This window comes from Lycium ferocissimum, unplaced genomic scaffold, assembly GCF_029784015.1.
Source record: "Lycium ferocissimum isolate CSIRO_LF1 unplaced genomic scaffold, AGI_CSIRO_Lferr_CH_V1 ctg11926, whole genome shotgun sequence".
NCBI classification, from domain to species: Eukaryota; Viridiplantae; Streptophyta; class Magnoliopsida; order Solanales; family Solanaceae; genus Lycium; species Lycium ferocissimum.
Window position 1 is genome coordinate 1 of NW_026714097.1, and position 23,880 is coordinate 23,880.

General features: G+C 38.3%; 1 protein-coding gene across 1 annotated transcript; it reads left to right on the plus strand.

Annotated features, from left to right (window-relative positions):
• The first annotated feature begins 8,738 nt into the window (after positions 1 to 8,738).
• On the plus strand, positions 8,739 to 10,785 carry LOC132041846 (uncharacterized). The gene is made up of 3 exons (XM_059432532.1): positions 8,739 to 8,987; positions 10,470 to 10,570; positions 10,686 to 10,785. Exons 1-3 carry the CDS (start codon positions 8,739 to 8,741, stop codon positions 10,783 to 10,785), a joined length of 450 nt encoding a protein of 149 aa, XP_059288515.1.
• Positions 10,786 to 23,880: the final 13,095 nt, after the last annotated feature.

The following is a 23,880-nucleotide window of genomic DNA, read 5'->3' on the forward strand; positions in this document are numbered from 1 at the left end:
ACTTTCCAATTATACTCAATTCAACCACATATTCAACTAACACCAATGCTTACATATTCAAGTACTAATCCGGAATCATTCAATCGAGATTCAACAACATTTCAAGCAACTCGCACAATATTCAAAATAACCTAATCAACACACCAAGCCACCCGAAATCTTCCAACTTCCATAGGAACCACAACAACACATTTCTTTTCCTCAAATTCATAAACTACATCAACATTCCACATTTAGCAACATTAACCACAACAATACAAAAACTATATTAAAAATGGCATTATTTCTTCCAACGACCTTCAAACAATTCCAACTTCCATTTAAACCATTAAACCATCATTTTCACCACAAAATCCATAATAACTACAACAAAAATACACATCAAATTAGTTCAACATGGCCTCCCTGGAAATCAGCCCATACCGGCCAACATCAACAAAATTAATTTACACAATTTAACAACTCCTTCATAGTAAATGAATCGATATGAGCACAAATAGAAAGAGATTCATACCTTTATTTACCAAGGTAGCAAATTCTTCAATATTTACTTTATTTCCAAGCCAACTCCAACACAAAACGATGTGAAAATCGCGACTACAAGTTGTCCGGTCTTCGATTAGTACTCCGGAACTCGAATTCTTGCTCAAAATCCTCAATTCTATGTAATATTTGAGAGCTTTTGGGAGCTGAATTTTCTGGAGGTTTTTGGAGAGTTTTGCTGAAAAAAATGAGGTTTTTTGTCCCTTAAAAAAAGCGCCGCGTCGGTTTCATTTGTAGATACGATAGTGTACGTCTTGTAGCGATCTTATGGCGATGCTATTTGAAATCTTGTTTCTGCGTCGACGATTCGATTTGTAACGTCTATAATTCTCTCGCTCGATATCCCATCGACGAGCGGTTTGTTGCATTATAATCTAGACTTGACGAACTTCATTTTAGGATTTTGAAACACCTTAAAACTCTTAATACACATGGAGATATGCTCCTCCAAAAAGTTGACTCAAAGTCCTGTTCCAAATTTTTCGACAAACTTAATTTCCTTGATATTTCCATCCAATAAAGTTATAAGCAACTTATGCCTTAAAACAATATCGGAGGTCAAAAGTCGCTACCTCGTATCCTGTAATAGTCTTGTCCTTAACTTATCGTGGTTAGCTCGGATTATCACAATGTACAAAATACGGGGTATAACACATTAGTGCCATGCCCGCCGGTTATAGCCCGGGGTGTTATATTATACATATACATGATGCATGAAACACATGGATTAGCAATACCAAGCCATTCGGGGTGACATAAGGTCGATATCCCCCAAAAACATTATGGATCTAACATGAGCAACATCAAATCTTGGCAAGATACAAGAATATACATACATATGATTTCATAGCCTTTCATGATTTTGGGATTTCTCATAAACATCAAGATGGGAGCATCTAGCTTACTTAACATAATATGGAAGGAAGGAACATGGACATTGCCAGACTTAGAGTAGAATCGTTTCTTTTGGGATGTTTATTTGCATATACGTGTAGTTGGTCTCATGCCATAGAAGGAAGGAGGTGAGGAAGCCTTAACATACCTTGTAGATGTTCCACTCTAATCGTAACCACAGCCCGCTCGTTATACTTCAATCTCGACCTATAATCATAGAGCAATTCTATTATAACCTTTTTTCTACTTTCGTCATTACATACTTAAGTGACGAGTAATTCTACGATAACTCGGGCAGCATTTCACCTATATTGATTACATTTCCCAGGTCCATGATAATCACAATAACAACAACCAACATATAGCAAGTTCATACTTCTCAATTTATAGTCGATTAAGCCGATATATGGAGTGGGAAGCTCAGTTTTACAATCAATAAAGTTATTTTTTCATCTTTTGGTTCATAATTTACAATAATACCATGATAATCACACTTCCAAAGTCAATCTATAGCTACAATACCCATGTAATTCCCTTTTCAACCCAATTATCAAGTTACAAGCCAATTACCAAAATCCTAGTCACAATTTCATAAATATCCAACCTTATGATCACATCTAAGCTAATTATGTTCAATTGCATATAGAAAGGAATGGATTCTTACCTTAATTTTCTCCAACATTCCTTAACTGCTACACCTCGAAAAAATTCTCCGTTGATGTGCAGTGAAAAGACTAACGAAGGGCACAATGTATGTGATGTGTTAATAAGTAGCAAAATGCATTTGATGACCCTAATCGAGATTGCAAAGACATTTTAAGTAAGAGAAGAAAGTTTGCCAAGGAAGGCAAGGTATACATTATGTATCGGAAAGGATTTACGAGTACCGAATTAATGAAGACTTAATGATGCTTTGGAGAAGAGTTATAACACCCCGTATATTGTTAATGAGGTGCTAAACAAGTGTTAAGAAGGTTCCATAAGGATTGGAGATCAAACGAGTCGACGAGAACGAGTTCGAAAAAGCTAGGCATTATACGGCCTAACATACTGGCCGTATAAAATATACTGGCCGCATGTTAGGCCGTATATTCAGCCCAGATTGGCAGCCTTCACTGGACCAAAAGTACGGCCAAACATATGGTCAGTATAAATTATACGGACCGTATGTTGGTCCGTAGAAACGAGACGGGACAGATTGGGAGTTATTAATAAGGGGACCAAGTTCATTTCATTTCATTTCGTTTCATCTTCACTCCCCTTCTCTCAAGAACTCTCTAGAACATTTCTCCACACCTCTCCCATAAGAATTCAAGAGATATTAATGATCAACTTCATCAAACCAAGAGAATCAAGTGTAAGAAACTCATTAAAGTTTATCCAAGACAAGAAATCCAAGTGGAAGTGGAACTAGGGTTTTGCTCAAGTGAAGTGTTTCCACCCAAAGTCCATTACTACACCATCTAAGGTAAGTTTTATGGTCTTTTCATGTTGTTTAAGGTATTGAGAGGTTGAAAGACTTGGATTGTAGAAGGAGATAGAAAATGGGTCATGAATGTGAGAATAGTGATATTCTTGAGTAGTAGTTTGGATTAAGTCATGATTCTTGATATATTGTGATTATGATTATGTCATAAATGGCGTTAAAAATAGGGGATAGACATTATATATGAGTTAATGTAATAGTGTGTCATGACCATGAATACGGATGATTTGAAGTGGATTGAGAAATATGGATAATGTAGGCGAATGAAGACTATTGTTATGATATTGTGAATGTTATTATAGATGTTTGGGAGTTGATATATGATATGGGGGAAGTTGTATAAATAAAGGAAATGCTGCCCAATTTTCTTTAGCCTTAGTCAAGTATACTAAGCTATCGATTTTCTAATGTTAGCATAACTCTAATGAAGGTAGAAACGTGAGCATTAAAGGAGAACGTTCAAGTGATAGAATAGTTGAATGAAAAGGTATGTAAGTCTAACCCTTCTTTCAATAAGGCATGGTTCTTTGGCTACATACCCATCCTTTCATGAGTCTACAATGTCTTCCAAATGATTCTATCCTTAAAGCTACTAAAGCTCATGATTCTCGTTATGATTCGAGTCTACTAAATTCCTTATATGATGAGTGATCCTCTAAGGATAGATGTAATGAAACGATGATAGTAATGATGCCAAAGACGCTTATGAGCTCTTATGTATATGTGTATATGTACGACTATTATGTAACACCGAGCTTATATGGCCGGGTATGATACGTATTGCGCGCACACCACTGCAGCTGGGTATGGATAACTCTAAGCCTTAGTAGGGCCAGGTATGTATAATTATCGAGCCTTACCATGGCCGGGTATGTGAAACACCGATCCTTCATGGTCGGGTATGCTATGAATACGAATATGAATACGATTATGAATATTAATATGGATATGAAAACGGATACGGATATGGATGTATGTACACAATCACGTATTAGAAATTGAGGGTCCCTATGAAAAGCAAGTAAGTGTTTATGACGATGGTTCTACTGCCTCCCATCATATACTATTTCTTATGATGTCTATTATGTTTCTATAATGATGTTGATTATGCTTTACATACTCAGTACATTCTTTGTACTGACGTCCTTTTGTTTGTGGACACTGCGTCATGCTCGCAGGTGGCTAGGGAGACAGACTTGATCCATAGCTTTATTACTCGGGCTACGTAGTGGAGCTCCATTTCATTTGGTGCTACAGCTTTTGGTATCTATTCTTTTGTGTACATACTTATGGGCATGGCGGGGTCCTGTCCTGCCTATATGATGTGACATACTCTCCTTAGAGGCCCATGTGTATATGGTTAGATATATTTAGCCTTGTCGGCTTATATTTTGTATATCATTTTGATAGCCTTGTCGGCTTATGTACATTGATATGGGCATAGTTTTTTATGGTGATATAAATGTATTGTTGCCCAATGAGATTAGCATGAATGATGGATAGAAATTATGATTAAGCTATGTGGCTCACCTAGATGTAAATGTGAATGTACGTTAAGAGGTGCCCGAGTGGGTTAGCACCGGGTACCCGTCATGGCCCTCCGGTTGGTTCGTGACATTAACCCTAGCTGGATTTGGTCTACCACCACCTCAATTCCGAGGACAAGTAGGAAAGCGAGGATCCCGCTACTTCTATGAGCTTTCCGAGTGGTATTTGCGTGGATTATCTTGGATTATAGTATGTATTCACAAATGTATATGTAGAGATAGAAGGGGAAGTTCTAGAGAAAGGGAAGAGCAATTTGGGGTTGTTATAAAATGAATTTTTTGGGCCCAAAACCGTATATATACACAACCCCACACACACCTCTTGATAGCATGGCATGCTTTTTTATAATAGGCCGTCGAGACCTTTGCAAATCTCTATTTTGTGAATTTACTATTGAATTGGAAAGGATCTTCTCCGAACTTGAATTTGGATAGGTTATGCATCCCATAACTCTTTATATACTAGGAGATATACCTCCTGAAGGTTAGGCCGAAATCCTTTCCAGAATTTTGTCAAATTTTTCCCGGGTTTCGACGAACTTAAATTTCTTCAATTAGTATGGTCTAAAAACCTTCCCATAGTCACTAAACATGTTTACAAACCTTATTAGCCTTGGGATAAGCATAGTTGTACCACTTGAATTCTCATGAAACTTCCGTTCTTATACTTATATGGCCTTAGTTTTACGACAGGCTTAGTGTATGAAGGGGTGGGATGTAATAAGTTGACTTTTGGGTAAACACGTTGGGAATCAAATTTTGGTAGTTCTTTTAGGTCCAGAACATGATTTTTGACTTGATGGAATAGTTAGCTTAGGTCCTGAGGCGTTCGAATATTAGTTGGGTCTTTTGGAGTTGACCATAGTCAACCCCGGGTCAAGACAACCTCTTTTGGGAAATTCGAGTGAGTGTTAGAGTTTGTAGAGTGTTTTATGATTGAAATGCATGTTTGGTTTGTGTCTGCGAAGTTCCGGGTGTCAATACCAAGTTCGAAGAACACTAGAAAAATCTGGTGTTCAGTTGTTGGTTTCCTTCTTTGCAATCGTGAAGAAGGTGACCGCGATTGCATGCCTTGGTGGGACAGGCTACCGTGATCACGTAGGAGTCATGAGGTGAAGCATAATTAGGATGGGTGAGTCACGGGTCAACACGGTCATGTGACTGGTCCCATGATCACGATGAACTCAGCTGCGCCAGGTCGCGAATGGGCATCGCGATTGTGATGACTCAGGTTGCGATCGCGATGAAGAACTCCTGATCAGTGAAATAAAATCCCCAATTTCAAAAACTTTTCCCTCTTCCCAAATTTCTAGTTCTAGAGTTCGGATTGGAGTGATTTCTAGTGGGATTTTCTCACCTAGGCTTGGGTGTAAGAATCTAATCGTTGTCTTGTTATTGTCTCTTAGTTCCTACCATTAATTAGTATTTGAATCATGATTCGAGGTGAAAAAATTGGGGGTTTTAGCCCTAGGTTGATATTGATAACCACTAAGCATGGTATATTTGATTAACAAAAAAAACAAGTTGAGATTGAGGTCTTCTTGATAAATGGGAGTCAATCCATGAGTAGTTTTGCATGATTTTCTGGAATTAGGCTATTTGGGCTTTGGGTAAACTATTCTTCAACTAAATTTCCAATTTTTCCCTTGGTGCTTGGGTTTGGTTATTTTGCGTTTATTTTGAGTTTTGGGTGTTGTTAGAATCGTGTAACCTTTTAGAACACTAATTTAATATTGTTGAACTCAGATTCTTGATAAATTATCGTTTTGACCCTCGGGGTTTGAAAATGGGATTTTTAGTTGACTTCTCAACCCAAATTTCTTCTATGACAGTATGGGTATCCTTAGAATTAAGTTTTAATGTTAAATTTGTATCTTGATAGACTTTGACCGTTCGGAGGCACTTTGAAAGGGGAGCAAGGCTCGAGTATAGTGTTCGTGGCACCCGCTCGGCCTTGAGGTAGGTTACGATTTACACCTTTTAGACTCCGATTCGAGGGTGTATTTCCTATAAATGTTGATGGGGTATTGGGCATGGGAAATCTTGGGTGGGTACAGGTTTATCTGTTTTGGGAAAATGTTACATGATTAGGATATTGTGTCGGGGAATTTATGTTAGCCCTACGGGCATTGGCTGTGGTGATAAATCCACTTAGGTTGGTATCTTTATTTCTTATTTGGGCTATGATAGCCATTTTTTACTAATTTCGTGGAAGATTATTGACTATTATGCATTCATCACACAATACCTTATTTATAGTACGAAACTAGCATCAGTCTTGACCTTGAGGTGATATTATGTGATTCATGATGTGTACATATTCATTCCTTACTTCATACCTCTGATGACACTCATTATTATGCATCTTGTACTTACCCATGCATGCATACATTTATAGATTCATTGTGATGAGGCATTTATGACATATAAGAGTCAGAACCTTATGACCCAACATAAGCTTTTGGTGATGGATTTGGATATCAAGTAGAAGACGAGAAAGAGGGCAGTGGCTGACCGACCAAGGATCGAATGGAGGAGTTTGACTCTGCACAGTGCCCATGAAATGGGGGAGACGTTGATGGCCATGGGAGCTTGGGAGCGTAGCGGGAATGCGAGCATGATGTGGGATAGGGCATCCGGTTGCATTAGAAAAGTAGCTGGAGAAGTATTGGGGGTCTCGAGGGGTTGTCGAGGTAAATGTCAAGGGGACTGGTGGTAGAATGGAGAAGTCCATGGGAAGGTAGAAGCAAAGAAGGTGGCATATGTGAAGTTGGTAGAAAGCAAAGATGAAGAGGAGAAGCGGACGAATAGGGAAAGATGTAAGATGACAAGGAAGGAGGCCAAGCTAGTAGTTACGGTGGCAAAAATGGCTGCTTTTGAGCGCCTGTATGCAGAACTAGAGGACAAAGGCGGGAAAAAAAGTTGTGTAGGCTGGCCAAGGCAAGGGAGAAGAAGGCTCGCAACCTAGATCAAGTGAAGTGCATCAAAGATGAGGACGGTAAAGTACTAGTGGAGGATGTTCTCATTAGACGGAGATGTAAGTCGTACTTCCATAAACTCTTGAATGAAGAAGGGGACAGTAACATTGTGTTAGGCGAGGTGGAGCATTCCGAGAGGTATAGCGATTTTGGGTATTGTATGAGTATAAGGGTGGAGGAGGTTAAAGGTGATATTCGCAGGATGCATGGGGGAGAGCGACAGGGGCTGATGAGATCCCGGTGGAGTTTTGGAAGCATATAAGCAGAACAGGTCTGGAGTGACTGACTGAGTTATTTAATGTCATTTTTAGGACGGCGAAGATGCCCGAAGAATGGAGGAGGAGTACAATGATTCCTTTATACAAGAACAAGGGTGACATTCAGAGTTGCAACAACTATAGGGGGATCAAGCTGCTAAGTCACACTATGAAAGTTTGGGAAAGGGTGGTGGAAATGAGGGTAAGAAGAGATGTGTCGATTTCTGAGAAGCAATTTGGATTTATGTCGGGGCGCTCGACTACAGAAGCCATTCATCTTATCAGGAGACTTATAGAGTAGTATGCGGAGAGGAAGAGGTACCTTTATATGGTATTTATCGATCTAGAAAAGGCGTACGACAAAATCCCAAGGGAGGTTCTATGGAGATGCTTGGAGGCTAAAGGTGTATAGGTGGCGTACCCTAGGGCGATCAAGAACATGTACGATGGAGCCAAGACTAAGGTTAGGACAGTGGGAGGAGACTCGGAGCACTTCCCAGTGATGATGGGGTTACACCAGGGATCAGCTCTTAGCTCATTTCTATTTGCCTTGGTGATGGATGGACTGACGCGAAAAATTCAAGGTGAGGTTCCATGGTGTATGTTATTCACAGATGACATTGTTTCGATTAACAAGACCCGGATTAGAGTTAATGCTAAGTTGGAGGTTTGGAGACAGACTTTAGAGTCTAAAGGGTTCAGGTTGAGTAGGACCAAGACAGAATACTTAGAGTGCAAGTTCAGTAACGTGACGCAGGCGGCTAGCATGGAAGTGAGGCTTGGAACCCAGGTCATTCAATAGAAAAAGAGTTTCAAGTATCTTGGGTTTATTATCTAAGATAATGGAGGTATCGATGATGATGTCACACATCGTATTGGAGCAGGGTGGATTAAATGGAGACTCACATCCGGAGTCTTATGCGATAGGAAAGTGCCACCGAAACTTAAAGGTAAATTCTATAGAGTGGTGGTTATACCTACTATGATATGTGGGGTGGAGTGTTGGCTAGTCAAGAACTCTCACATCCAGAAGATGAAAGTTGTAGAAATGAGGATGTTGCGATGGATGTGTTGGCATACTAGGAGTGATAGGATAAGGAATGAAGATATCCTGGGAAATATACGAGTGACTTCAGTGGAGGATAAGATGCGGGAATCGAGGATGAGATGGTACAAATATGTGCAGAGGAGGTGTACAGATGCCCCAATACGGAGGTGTGAGAGGTTGTCTGTGGACGATTTCAAGAGAGGCAGAGGTAGGCCGAAGAAGTACTGGGGAGAGGTGATTCGACATGACATGGCGCTTGTCCAACTTACCGAGGACATGACATTAGATAGGAGATTATGGAGGGCACGAATTAGGGTAGAAGGTTAATAAGTAGTGAGTGTTGTCTTGTTTATCATTTCATACTAATAGTTGTAGTATTATTCTCGTAGGTCCTTGTCTTTCGATTCCTGATACTATTTGTTATTGCTTGTACTTCGATTATCAAATTGTTTTAATTTCTATAGTAGTTTACCATGTCTTTTATCTTTGCTTTAAATTACTTGTTCTTGTCGCTAGTACTATTTGAGTGCTTTTTTACTATGTTATTTATCATATTATCTTGCTGCTATTACTGCTTATTATTATTGTTTATTATTCATGATGCATTTTCATCTCTCTTTGAGCCGGGGGTTTATCGGAAATAGCCTCTCCCGCCAAAAAAGGTTGAGGTAGGATGCGTACACTCTGCCTCCCGGACCCCCTATTGAGGATTATCTTGGGCATGTTATTGTTGTTGTTGAGATGGTCCGTCGAGATCTGTAAAAAGGTAAGATTGATGTGTTTAAGCCTAATCGAAAATGATTCCGGGTATGGTGGTATGAATGGCGCAGAGATGATAAAACATGATATGATATGATGGATATGGTTCTCACCCAGTCCGACGGTACATGCCAGATGGTGTTGAGAGGTATATGGACCTCGCAAGACCCTCACGGGTCACGACTAGATGGAATGACCACTAGCATGTGTGTACCAGGTATGAGTTTTGGCCAGTGCATTTGCATACATGCAAACATTCATTGACTCATCGCATTCTCACATGATTATTGGCTACTATCTTTTTCGGTGGAACATGACTAAAGATTATAAGAGGTATATAGAGGCTGTGTGATTCTACTTGTATGTTTTGTTTCAATGTTATATGTTATATGCGTCATTGCTTCGTTGTCGGCCGATGATACATACTAAGTACTAGTGGTTTTGTACTCATCTAAACTTATTGCACTGTTTTCTGGTATAGAATCTCCTTATATATTATCATGTTCCTTCATTCTGAGATAGTTTCTATTTCTATATTGACTAAGACTTATAATTTCATTAGAAGCTCTTGTACAAGTTCGACCCGATTTTGGGGTTATATTTGACTAAGTATTATTTCGTACTTTTATACATTTATGATAAGACTGTTTGGAGGATATCGATGCAAATGATTTTCTTATTTTTCGTTCTAAATGAATTACTACACTAGAATGGTACGGCAACCGGTGGGAGGGTGTAGGTTCAATCATGATCCTCGAATTTGGGTCATGACAAATTGGTATTAGAGCCTTAGGTTCACCGATCTTATGAGTACAAGAGCGATGTCTAATCCAGTGTTATGGATTGGTACGCAGACATCTGTACCCATCCTCGAGAGGCTATACCTCCATTCTTCATTCCTTTCATGGTTATTTGTCCAAGCTAAATATCTGACTTCATGATTCTATTCTTTCACAGATGGTGAGGACACGCGCGGATATTTCAGGAGACGAGGCACCGACACCTGCTGCCAGAGTTGTGGCGCGTGGCAAGAAGCTGAAGCAGAGGCCGTGGCAGGGGTAGATCCCGTGGAGCAGCACCGACCAGAGGTAGAGCACCAGTGGCGGGTCAGACCCGTGCTAGGTCGCCATCTCCCCAGCCAGAGATTGGGCATGAGATTGAGCATGAGGGCAGGCCTATGAAGGAGGAGAGGCAAGGACCAGCTAACGCACCTCCTGAGATCATTGCTACACCAGTTCTCCAGGATGCCATGGTGCACATTGTTGACACCTAATTTTTGACCTCCCATAATTTATTTAATTGGCCAGAGTCCATAGATATCAAACAGAGTAAACTGTACACTTTTCCATAAATCAAAATGATTTTATAAAAATTATGAAGATAATATTTTTCCATTTCATTTGGCAAAATAGCTTCTATAATATTATAAATCATTTAGAAATTGAGTTTTTCATATTACTATAATACATTTGCTAAATTCAATCAGAGGTAATTTGAAACAATTATTTATTTAATTATTAAAATTAACAGAAAATTAATTAGCAAGCATCTTACTCTATTTAATTCAAGAAATCTGATTAATTGAATAAATTAATCATTTTACCCCTCAATTCTTAATTTTTTATATATTCAGTCTATTTACGCAATTCTGGAGGATAATTATAATTAATCAAGTGTTTAATTATGATTGAATTCATAAAAATTGCTTATTAAATGAGTAATTGTGGCTATAATTGAAACAATCAATTGATTAGTCCAATTCTTGCCTTAATTGAAATAGGCAAATTCATTGGTCTAAATTAATTGAGGTCATAATTGTAAAAGTAGCTTTTAAGTGTTTTTAGTTCGATTGTGGCCACGATTGAAATAGCCTATTTCATGGCTTAACTTAATTAAGGTCACTTCTTACAAATTAGTTTTATTTTTGGCCAATTAGCTTAAAATGGCCATAATTTAAATGTCCAATTGAAAGATGTCCTTAAATGTGGCTATTTTGTTAAAAACTCTGCATGTATAACCCTCCATATATACATATGTATACCGATTTATACATGTGTATATGTATACACTCATGTATATCATGTATACACATAAGGTCTGGTGGGTTGCCCCTTTGTTTTTAATTTGGCCGAGTCCAGCCCAATACGGGGCTAGCCCCAGCCCATTGCACTAATAATATATAAGGCTCCCTCCTCAGCAAAACGAACCCTTTGGAGCATTTGTCATTTCAACCGAGGGTTTCCTTTGAAACCCTAAGCGCCGCCAGGCGGCGAAACCATCTCTCTCTTACGTCACTCGCCATTTTTGGCAAACTTGCAGAGGTACGAAGCATTTCCCAGGTCTGCTATAGCCGGATTGAGCAAAGCATTAATTTCTCCAATCCCTTTTCACCAAACGCAACCCAAACACGGTACATTTCATCTCTTTTCTTTGTTTTTTAAACGAATCAACGGTCAAATGACTGAAAATGCTTTAATGGTTTTTGTTTTATTCATTTTTGGATACTTGTTTTCCATTGGTTCATGAAGAACCAAATGCATCGTAATGATTTGGGTCAAATCTAGCCTTCGATATAGTTGCATGCTTAAATGTCAGCCTTTGATGGCTGAGTGAAGGATTAATTTCCAAAAAAATTGGGGAAGTCCCACATCGGTGGAATTAGCGTTTCTCAAATTTTTTGGGGTTCTATATGAAGAACCCCCAATCCTGTACTTTGATACCAAATATCATCCATATTCACATAAAAACTCAGAGCACTTAAGTTTTTGGCAAACTTGCTTTAAAACTTTAATTTTCCTGACTTAAGTTTGTTTTTTAAATATTTTCTCTTTTTGTTCTTGTTCGTGTGGCTTTGAGCAATTTGGGTTTGAGGAGGAACACCTTCCAAGTTCATTCTCGACAACAGGCTGCACTTCAAAAAGGTATTTCTTTTTCCTTGAGTTAATTTTTTAGTAGTTATGTATTAATTTGTTGTTATATGATTTAGTTTTCTGTAGTTGGTTTAATTATGTCTTTAGCTTTAGCTTAGGGCTGTTTGGATGTTAATCATGTCATTTAGTTGTTATTAGCCTTGTTTAATTGCTTATGTATTAAAACCAGATTGATTGCTCATAACTTGTGTTGATCCTATTTTGTTTATTTAAGTAGGATTAGGAAAGTATGAAATCTCTAATTGATCCTATCTAGATGTTTACTTGTTCAAACTAGTTTGTATAATGTATTAACCATGACTAAGTTCTTGACCTGTCTAGGATCATTAGTCTCTGTTAATAGGTAGAGTTATTTTACTTGCTCATTTAGGGCTAAAACTGATTATTGTTTAAATCCTTACCTATGTTCTGAGGTCAGCTAACTGATACTGATTGATCATGTCTTTTTATTTTTTTCTTAAATTTGTTTGAGTTGGTTGGGTTCATGATCTTTGCTATACACTCGACTGATTCTTAAAAGTTTGTTGGGTACATGTTTACTCTTTTGTGAGTCTGAGGAATCATATTTGTTTTGGTTTGTGTACTCTTTCGTTTTAAATTTATATCATCAGATTAAAGCTGCAACCTTTGTTTTAAAATGCCATATATGTTTTCACATGAATAAATTGTAAGTCCACAGCTCATTTAACTAGGTCTTGCTTTGTATTGCTTAATGGTGTTTGTACTATGAATCACAGTAAACATTTAGATTATCCTGTAAAACACCTTTGAAACTGAGGCTGTCTAAAAGATGAAGTTGATGTCCTGTTGTGTTGAAGTCTTGATTTGTTCTTATGTGTAAGTGATTAAGGGTCTGTATCCTATTTTACTAAATTGAACCCCTATGTCTGAAACAATCTATTAACAACTACACCTAGCTTATACATAATTTAGAATCTATTATACCTGAGTTAATGGGATAGGATCTGAAATCAGTGGTAAAAGCTGTCACTTAGGGTGTGCTTGACACATAGGTGTGACTTACCTAGGGTTTGAAAGAGAGCGGACAAGGCATGGAGTTTCTAGTCAAATTCAAGCTAGTCATCCTTCTTTCAAGCTGCTAGGGTTCCCCTATGCAAGAACAACACCTTATGGGACCCTTAGGGGTTTGAAACAAATAGAACTATGTATAGGGTCCACGATATAATAGATTTTAAGTTGTTAAAGTGGTATCAGATGTTTTGCTTTCCTAGGAATGATGTTTCAATGTGTCTGAGTGACTTGTTTATTGCTAAATCATGTTGTCATCAGTCTAAGTTGTTTAAATTATTGATCCATGTCTATGTGTTGCCCCTAACATTAGGCAGTCGTTGATAAGATGATTAAAACACTTAGACCACGCAAAACTTGGTAAAAGCAGTTCCCTTTTCTTACAAAACTCTCAAGAGAATACATAATTCTATGTTCATGGATTGTGTGGTTGAAATCTGTCAGGTGTTTACTTTACTAAATTGATTTTCATGAAAGTTCTGCATTCTTTTTCTTTGTGTGTTCTTAACAGTCATGTTTTATATTGGGTGTATACAAAGTATACCTGACTTGTATACACCATGGTGTATATAAGAAGGTATATTTTGTATACTCCTTTGAGTAAACTCTGAAACTTGTTATTATACTAAGTGATTCGGGCCAAAACTGCCCCTTTGAAGTATTTGCGATATGGGCCTGTGTGTGGATTGTTATGGCCTGGTCTTCAATCTAAGTTATTTGGGCCTATCTTGCTTATTCTTATTTTGGGCTGTGAGATATTGTGTTTGTTTGTCTGAAATATTTTAAGGATATATATGAACTGCGTATATGCAACTGTGTATCCATTCTGGCTTAATGCTTACCCTTTTTTTTTGGAATTTCTTGTTGAGCCTTATAGGAGAGTTTAGATATGTATAAAAAAAAAGTTTAGATACTTTCTAACCCTCACTTTCTTTTTCCCCTTTGTATTCGCATGTGAACTACCGTGAGCCATTTGGGCCGCTCCTTGCATAAACGTGTTGGGCCTCACATTCTTTGATCGAGTCCGAAAGCCATGGAAAGGGAAGCTAATATATATATTGAAGGCCCAACCTGTTACACCTCGGAAAAATTTTCCGTTGATACACAGTGAATAGGCTAATGAGGAATACGAAGTATACGATGATTTCATAAGTAAGAACTAGCATTTGATGATTCTGAATGAGATTTGGAAGACATTCGAGTTAAGGAAAGAAAGTTGTTAAGAAAAGCGGGTTATAAGTTGAGCATGTTGGGCAAACTACGAGTATAGCACTAATGATGTCTTAAGGATGTTTTGGAGAAGAGTTATAACGTCCCTTAGATTGCTAATGAAGGGATAAACAAGTGTTAAGAAGGTTCCATAAGGATTGGAGATCAAACGAGACGACGGGAACGATTTCGGAGAAGCAGTGAATTCCACGACCACTTCCACGGCCCATATAATATTCCACGGACCGTGGATGGGTCCTTGGAACTGCCAGCAGAGGAGGTGGCTGGCTGGACATGAACCACGACCAGTTTCACGGCCAGCACTTGGTTCCACGGACGGTGGAACAGTCCGTGGAACACCTGACGCGCTGAAATGTTTCAAGTTTATAAATGTGTTGCCACTTCATTTATTTCATTCCATACACCTCTCCATCTCTCTCAAAGCCTCTAGAACCTTCCATACACTTCAACCACACGAATTAAAGGAAAAATTGTGATCAACTTCATCAAACCAACAAGAATCATGATTGTGAAACACTTCAAAGTAATCTAAATCAAGAAATTCAAGAAAGGGTGAAATAGGGTTTTGGTGCAAAAGGTGTATTAGCATCCAAGGCTTGTTCCTCCATCATCTAAGGTATGTTTTATGGTATTTTCATGATGTTAAGGGTATTGTAAAGATGAAACACTTGGGTGGTACAAAAATATATGAAATGAGTCATAAATGGGACAATGGTGTTGTTTATGAATAGAAGTTTGGTTTGAGTTGTGAATATTGATATGTTGAGATTATGAATACGTTATAAATGATATTTAGGACATTGAATGAGTATTGTATATGAAAGAACTCAATAGTGAACTTTGGTCATGAATATGGAGAATTTGGAGTGAGATCTCTAATTGTAGATAATGGGAATGGGTGATACTTATTGTTCACGATGTTGTGATCGTTGTTATGAATGTTGGAGGTTGATATGGAATATGGCGGAAAATAGTATAAACAAAGGAAATGCTGCCCAATTTTCTATAGCTTTAGTAAGTACGCTCTCATGATTGCTTAACTGATGATGAGACGAATCCCATTGAAGGTAAAGACTCGAGCATTTAAAGAAGAACGAGCAAGCAATCGAATAGTTGAACGACAAAGGTATGTAAGGCTCAACCTTTCCAAGGCATAACTCTATGGTATGAATCCTCCTATCTCTCTACAACTTCTCTACATATATGTATATATCGGAACCGATGAGTCTACGTTATTGTCACACCCTAATTTCCGACAGGGTGTGATGGGCACCCGACCCTTACTTAGGGCCGAGCGAACCCGCTGACTCTCGTAATACTCATAATCATACTGGGCCCGCAAAACGTGTCAAAATGCAGAAGGAAAATTTTCGAAGAACATCATACTTTTCGTCTTTTTCCAATCAAACAAAATCTGTAGTCATAACGAATCTGTAACATAATGCGCACTGATATATCGGCTTACATAGCCGATTACAAAACAAATTTGCAGCATAATGCATAATAATACATCGGCCTACGTAGCCGCTTACCAAACTGACATATCACACACACGACACTGTCTGCAAAGTCTCTACCAACATCTCATATACCATACAAAAGCACTCGGACTCGGAAGCACTCGAGGAAATGGAGCTCGCCAATCCAGTGGAACGTCTTCCGCTAACATCATCTACTCATCGTGGGTACACGCGCGGCATGAAACGCAGCCCCCGAAGAAAGGGGGTCAGTACGGAATATGTACTGAGCATGTAAAGCATGGCATACAGGAAACGAGGTCATAACCGAAGTAAGTAGTACAGAAAAATAGTGCAATAGGCAGAACCCACAAGACTTACTTTTAAAACCTAATTCGTGCATATCCATGTCATATCCGAATCATCATGGGACTTAGAAACATGAATAAATAATCATCATACCATCATGTTATCATATATCATATCAGACTTCGTGTCACATCATATTTCGGAATACATATCATACTTCAGAATACACCTCATACTTCAGAATACTCATCAGGCTTCAGAATACACACATATAATATATAACGTGTCCCGGCCCTCCATTGAGGGACTCGGTGAACAGAATCATCATATCATCACCATATATATACATATAGCGTGTCCCGGCCGTCTAGAGAGGGACTCGGTGTATAAAATCATCATATCACCATCATATATATACATATAGCGTGTCCCGGCCCTCTAGTGAGGGACTCGGTGTATAGCGTGTCCCGGCCCTCTAGTGAGGGACTCGGTGTACGAGGCAATAATCATACGCACAAGCAGAGTAGTGAGAAGCCACACACACATAATCATCATTACCAATTCAACAGAATAATCAAATCGAACCTTCATGTAAAGCTAACCATTAGTCGAACTCTCACTTAAAAGCCAAACAATAGTCAAATCAAGTTTCCTCCGAAGATCGCTCGGGAATATATCAAATAGAGCTTTAGGAATCATAGTCACGTATCAAAATCACATACATAAAAATCCTTATTTCAAACTCAACCGATAAATAAGTAATCATCCTCGGGGGTCGGAAGGGTGGTCATATTAAATTCTTTCAAAAATAGATCGTTAGAACCAAACATAGAAAGTCGCGGGACCCACGGACGAGCGTCAACCCAATCCGGGCCCGCCTATGAAAATTAAAGTCATTACTCGTCATGAAATCATTTGCGAAGATATCAAATCAATCCGAGCCCTTTCTTGAAAGTTACGGGCGTTCGTAGTTCGGAATCGTTTAGGGACAAAATCCTTTTGGAAACAAAACTTTTATGCAACTTTGGAAATTTAGTCATGCAAAAGTCATAAGGACCATAATTCGACTACAATAAGAAATAGTATAAACGGACTGTCATTTGGGAATCGGGACAAAAGTTATATCAAACATCTTTCGGACTTCACCCGGAAACATATCAAACATCATAAATACATCCCAGGACCATAGTTATACATCAAACCAATCCGAGTCCGCCTCGGAAAGTTATGAACGTTACTCACTTTTAGGACTTTTTACGAACAAATCAAAGCAATCCGGTTCTGTCTATGAAAGTTACGGACATTTTTAGACATAAGATCCCTTCGGAACAAACCATATACATAGCATTTCAAATCCAATCGCATCAAAGAAATACGGTCCATAACTTGACCACATTAAGGACGCCAACATCAAGAAGCAAATACGAATCGTAAACATGTTCGGATTTTAGGAATAGAATTACCCCCAAGGCTCATAACATATCACAACTTACTTGCGTCTAGGACATGCCAAAAGGAAAGAAGGATAAGCTTCACATACCTTGATTGCTTCCTAAGCTAATCCAAACTCAAGTCTCGGCTTCTCAAAATCTACAACACGTCATTAGACACCAAACATTAGTCATAGGCACCTCGGAATCCCATTTTAAGCTCGCACTTTATTTACAAAAATTTGGGCAGCACTTCCCCTATAAATTCAACACCCCGAGAATTCAACTCGGCTAAATCGACAACAACCATACCAACAACCATTCTAACAACATCCATAAATGATTCAAAACGCATTCTGACATTAATAGTTCCTTTCTATACAATTTGACAACATTTCATTTACATTCAAATAAACTACATACGATCAAGCCAATACCAATGCTCACATATTCAAGTAATAATCCGAGGTCATTCAATCAAGATTCAAGGACATTTCAAGCTATCCACAAAGTATTCAAATCAGCCCATCCATTCCACCATGCCACCCGAACCCCTCCAAATGCAATAAGACAATCAACAATACATTCCTTCCTTCCAAATTCATCAACTACACTAACAACTCATACATTAACAACATTATCCTCACAAATCCAAGAAACTATAATAAAATCACATTAGCTCTCAAAACAGCCCACACACGATTGTTACCTCAATTTGAACCATTAAACTTTCATTTGCATCATTGAATCCACAACACAACAATCCAAAACACTAAATAAAATTTGTTCATCATTCCTACATAACACCACATATGCACGGCCAAGCTCACAAAAATCATAACTTCAACTTGAACCATTCAATACCTTCATTCTCATCACATAATCCATGACAACAACAACCAAAATGCTAAGTAAAATCAATTCGCCATAATCTACTCAAAACAGCCCCTATACGGCCCATCCTCAACATGCATAATTTCATGAGTCTCATTCATTTTCTACACACTACAACAACACACAAACATGCTAAATACAATTAATTCATCACTCCTTCTACACAACACATACCATACGGCTACAATCAACACATACACGGCTCAACTTCAACTTGCAATATTTCATGAATTTCATTCATTTCCACATACCACAACATATACAAACCATCCATAACACATGAAAGAGGAGATTAAACCATACCTTTTCCACCCAACTTTTCTACACGGCTAGGAATGAGAACTTCAAGAACAAACACCTTGCTTGCTTCAACAACCACTCCATGTTGTAGAGGACCTTCCATTTGGTAGGAATGCTAGGAAAAATAATTTTTTTGGTAAAGATTTTTGGTCCTCCATTTTTTTCCTCTCATGGCCGAAACTCCCACTATTTTTCTCTTCTCCAAGGTTCTTGAAATTTCTAAGGGGTGAAGAATGATTAACATGACTTAATTGTCATCTTTTACTACATATATAATTCATCCACATGGCCCTATGGCCCACACCACACACATGGCCACATATGGCCATTTTCATGAAATAATTAGTTTCCAAAATTTCACTTCTAGCCCTTAATTTTCATGAAATGCCCAACTTTCCATAATTCACTTTTGACCCCAAATTTTTCTTATTCCAATTTTACCCTTATAACTCCATGCCAATGAAAAGATGAATATGCAACTTATGCGCTTTTAACAAAATCGGAAGAAATTACAACCTTGTCCTTAACTTGTCGCAACCAACTTAGAATATTCCAACGTACAAAGTACGGGGTATAACAGTTATCAAGAGCTCGCATGAGATGAAGTAATAAGTATGTTGTGAATATGATGATGAGCCCAAGTCTAGAGATCCTAAAACTTATGGTACAAGATTCCTACAAGTTAATGACCTTCATACGATCCTTTACTATTACTCATTGTTGCTAGACCTATTTTAAAGAGTCCTAAAGTGAGAGATGATGCCCACGAAGTCAATGATTCTAAGTATGGTTCCATTGGTACTTCTTCTTATATACACTCACCTCAAAAATGTTAGTCCCCTCAAGGTGAGATGCGATGATTTGATTACTCCATACGGTAATCGGGTGCCCACGACCTTACATCACCCCGATAAAGTATAATTATCCATGAGTCTCTATGCATGTATTTCTGTAAGTATTCTATCATGAGTATATTATAATGAGCATGTTGTAATGAGCATATGATGATATCACACCGCGCCTAGATGGCGGGGCAAATACCCTGGATAGGCGGGGACATTTATACACCATGGCCAAGGGCATGGGCAGCGCGGCACTAGGGGACGGCATGAGATGATACCCCGACACGGATGCACCGGACGCGGGCCAATATTATTGATTATCACACCGCACCTATATGGTCGGGCAGCTTATACACTTATGCATACATGACATGATGATGTTTATGAGTAGAGTAAGCCAAAGATGCATTATTTTTTTACGATACGATCGACAGATTGCTCCTCATTTGATGTCTCCTTATTTCATTGATGACTTATTATTGTTTATGCCTTACATACTCGGTACAATATTCGTGCGACGTCGTCTTCTTTGGACGCTGTGTTCATGCCCACAGGTAGACAGGGAGACGGTACAGATCCATAGGGGCTGTCAGCAGAGTTGCAGGAGCCCTCCTTTATTCAGGAGGTGCTATTTTTGAGATGTCATTTTGTATATATATATATTTTGGGCATGACGGGGTCCTGTCCCGTCCAGGTGTCTAGTACTCCAGTAGAGGCTCGAAGACACGTATGTGTGGGTAGTATGGTCCCATAGACTTCATGCATATGCAAGTATATGTATATTCTTATTTTGATAGCCTAGAGGGCTTATGTTTATACTAGTAAATATGTTTTAAATGAAAATCATTTTCTATGATTATAAATGATAAGAAATATGAATGAAGGCAGGATAAGCAATAGAATGAGTGGTGCTCGGTGGTCAGCCTCGGGTACCCGTCACGGCCCGTAGTTCGGGTCGTGACACAACCATGGGTGAAAATGGTCATTGGTGGGCTTTGGTAGGCCCACCCATCAAAATTCTCATCCCTTTCTCTTCCTTTACTTATATATATGTGTTGGTATAACCCCTATGGATGTTAGAACTTAGGATGACACTTAGAAATTTTAGAAAGTTGCCCAATCAAATTTCAAGGCTCGCCTGATTCAACTTATGCATGAAACTGGTACTTAATTTTCTTATAGTCTAAAACTGGTTTGAGACTTCAGTTAAGGTTAAATAATTTTCAAGAAATAAAATTGAGTTGTGAAATTGGGGCCTTCTGCCCTTGGTAAAACCTGGAAATGAATCAGGTGGCATATAAAATAGCTTTTGGGCCTTAAGCCCACTTCAAACCGTTTTCTTTGAAATTAAATTGATATAACTGCTCCTTTGCTTTTTTGGGCCTTAGTGTTAAATTAGACTAAAGCAAAAGCTATGTTCATGGATTTATATTGGGTGTATACAAAGTATACCTTACTTGTATACACCATGGTGTATATAAGAAGGTATATTTTGTATACTCCTTTGAGTAAACTCTGAAACTTGTTATTATACTAAGTGATTCGGGCCAAAACTACCCCTTTGAAGTATTTGCGATATGGGCCTGTGTGTGGATTGTTATGGCCTGGTCTTCAATCTAAAGTTATTTGGGTCTATCTTGCTTATTCTTATTTTGGGCTATGAGATATTGGTATAAAATTGGACAAGTGATTTGAAACGGAGGATTTCAAAATTTTGAAATGAATTGTTGACAATATTTTTTTAGAAAAAGAAATAAGATTTTTTGGGCCAAAAACTCAACTCAAAGGATAAAAACAAGGATTAATACACTTGGACTGATTCTAAGTAAGAAGGCTTTGGTATAGTATATGATTGACCCATTTTGACCTTCAAATGAGTAAAAATTGGACTTAATAAACTTCCACTTTCTTATATATCTATATATCAAATAAGAGATATACTCTACATTTTCTTATATATATGTACAAAATCAGAGATATACTCCATACTTTCCTTATACTATATATATAAAACCCATAAGTACTAAACTCATTTTATTGGGACTAAAATAGTGGTGACTCTACTCAGGAAAAATTTCGGGTGTGTCTTAGTTTCACGACCCATTTTCACTAAGTAGCATGAGCACTTACCTTTCTCACCTCGGTAAGCGAACCCTTATCCCAATAATCATAAAATCATAAATAAAGCGGAAGAAGATAGAATAACGTAAGTCTCACGATAATAATATAAGAAGATGCGGAAGTAAATGAAGTCCAACCCTAGTATCTATTGTGGTCATATAAGAGCATCTAACTAAATACTACAAGTCGAAGTAATAGTAATACATTAATAGTCTCAAAAATCATGTCTCATAATGGAAATAAAGACATAATAAAAGGAAGCGTCTTCAGGCAGCGAACGTCCTCGTGCTCACCCTAAAAGACTCGGATCAGCAATCCTCGAATATCAGCCACGAGGAGTAGAAGTCGATCCCACTGGTACTCTGCATTCATAAAAGAATGCAGCAAGTTGGGTCGATCTCACCGGTACTCTGCAATCATAAAAGAATGCAGCAAGTGCAGGTCAGTACAAACAACAAGTACTGGTAGGTATCATAGGCCGTCTAAGACTAGCTAACGTATATAAAGACAACAAAGCAAGATAAACACATAAACCAACAAGTACAAGTCAACACGAACCCATATCCACAGTACAAGTCATCACCTATGTTATAGCATCTAAACCCAACTGTGCAAAGTCTCAGTATAATCATTCCGAACCAGTGTATCACAATAGTAGAACAACATATCACCAGGAACCAAAAGGTACAATGCAATGCAATAATGTGCATATGATGAATGCAATGCATATGCACCTTTGTACAACATGTCCTGGACTTAATAACTCCACATCTCGGCGATCATGACCCATGGGGGACCCGCAAAGTCCATGTACCACTCTCACGATCCCGACAAAGATCTCGACATCGGACACTCAATCGTTCTCGGCAAGAAACCTCGGGCAACATACACTCAATCGTTCTTGACAAGAAACTTCGGGCAACGTACACTCAGTCCGCTCCGGTAAATGACCTCGGATCAAGGACTCTCATCTTTCTATTACGCTATCCGATAGAAAACTCGGAGGCTACACACTCTCACTTATCATCATCATCAGTACCATAACCATGTAATATCAATGAATCATAGAAATGAGTATGAATACGATGCAATGTAATATCAACAACCCATTCAATACCAAACAGTACCAAACAGGGCACACAAGTAATTTCAAAAATAAGGCTACACAATAAGCCACAATGAAATCACAATCTCATCTCAAAATCAATAATAAGGCTATACAATAAGCCATACTGGAATCACAATTCTCATCGCGATATAAATCATAAGGCTACACAATGGAGTCACCATTCTCCACTCAATCAAAATATCATAGCCATGATATATCACTAATCACCAATATCCGATGTCTCAGCATGGAAATGAACCAATAAGTAAATAGAACAAGATAAGTCAACAACACAACGGGGTTGCTAGCCCCCAAATCACACAACAATGCCATACCTAAGGTAATATCCAACCCAACTTCATACCCGAAGGTTTATATGCATTCTCCGACAATATCGTCTAAACATACGCTTCGCTAATCGAAGTCTCACCATAAGGTAAACCATAACCTACCTAGAGAGCCGAATAGAAAAGTCTCCAATAATCAAACCTTAGTCCTTCCCTTCCTTTGAGCCTCAAGACAATGGAAGTCTAAACATATCCGAATCACAAAATTAGAATCAAGAAGATCATCAATCAAACTTTACTTCTATTCAAGTCTCAAATCCTAACCCATGGAATGGGGTTTATGAACTAAAAAGGAGAAATTAGGGATTCAAAGCTTAAACAAGAAATTCATACTCTAGTGATCAATTTCCATCAATTAGAAGCTATATTAA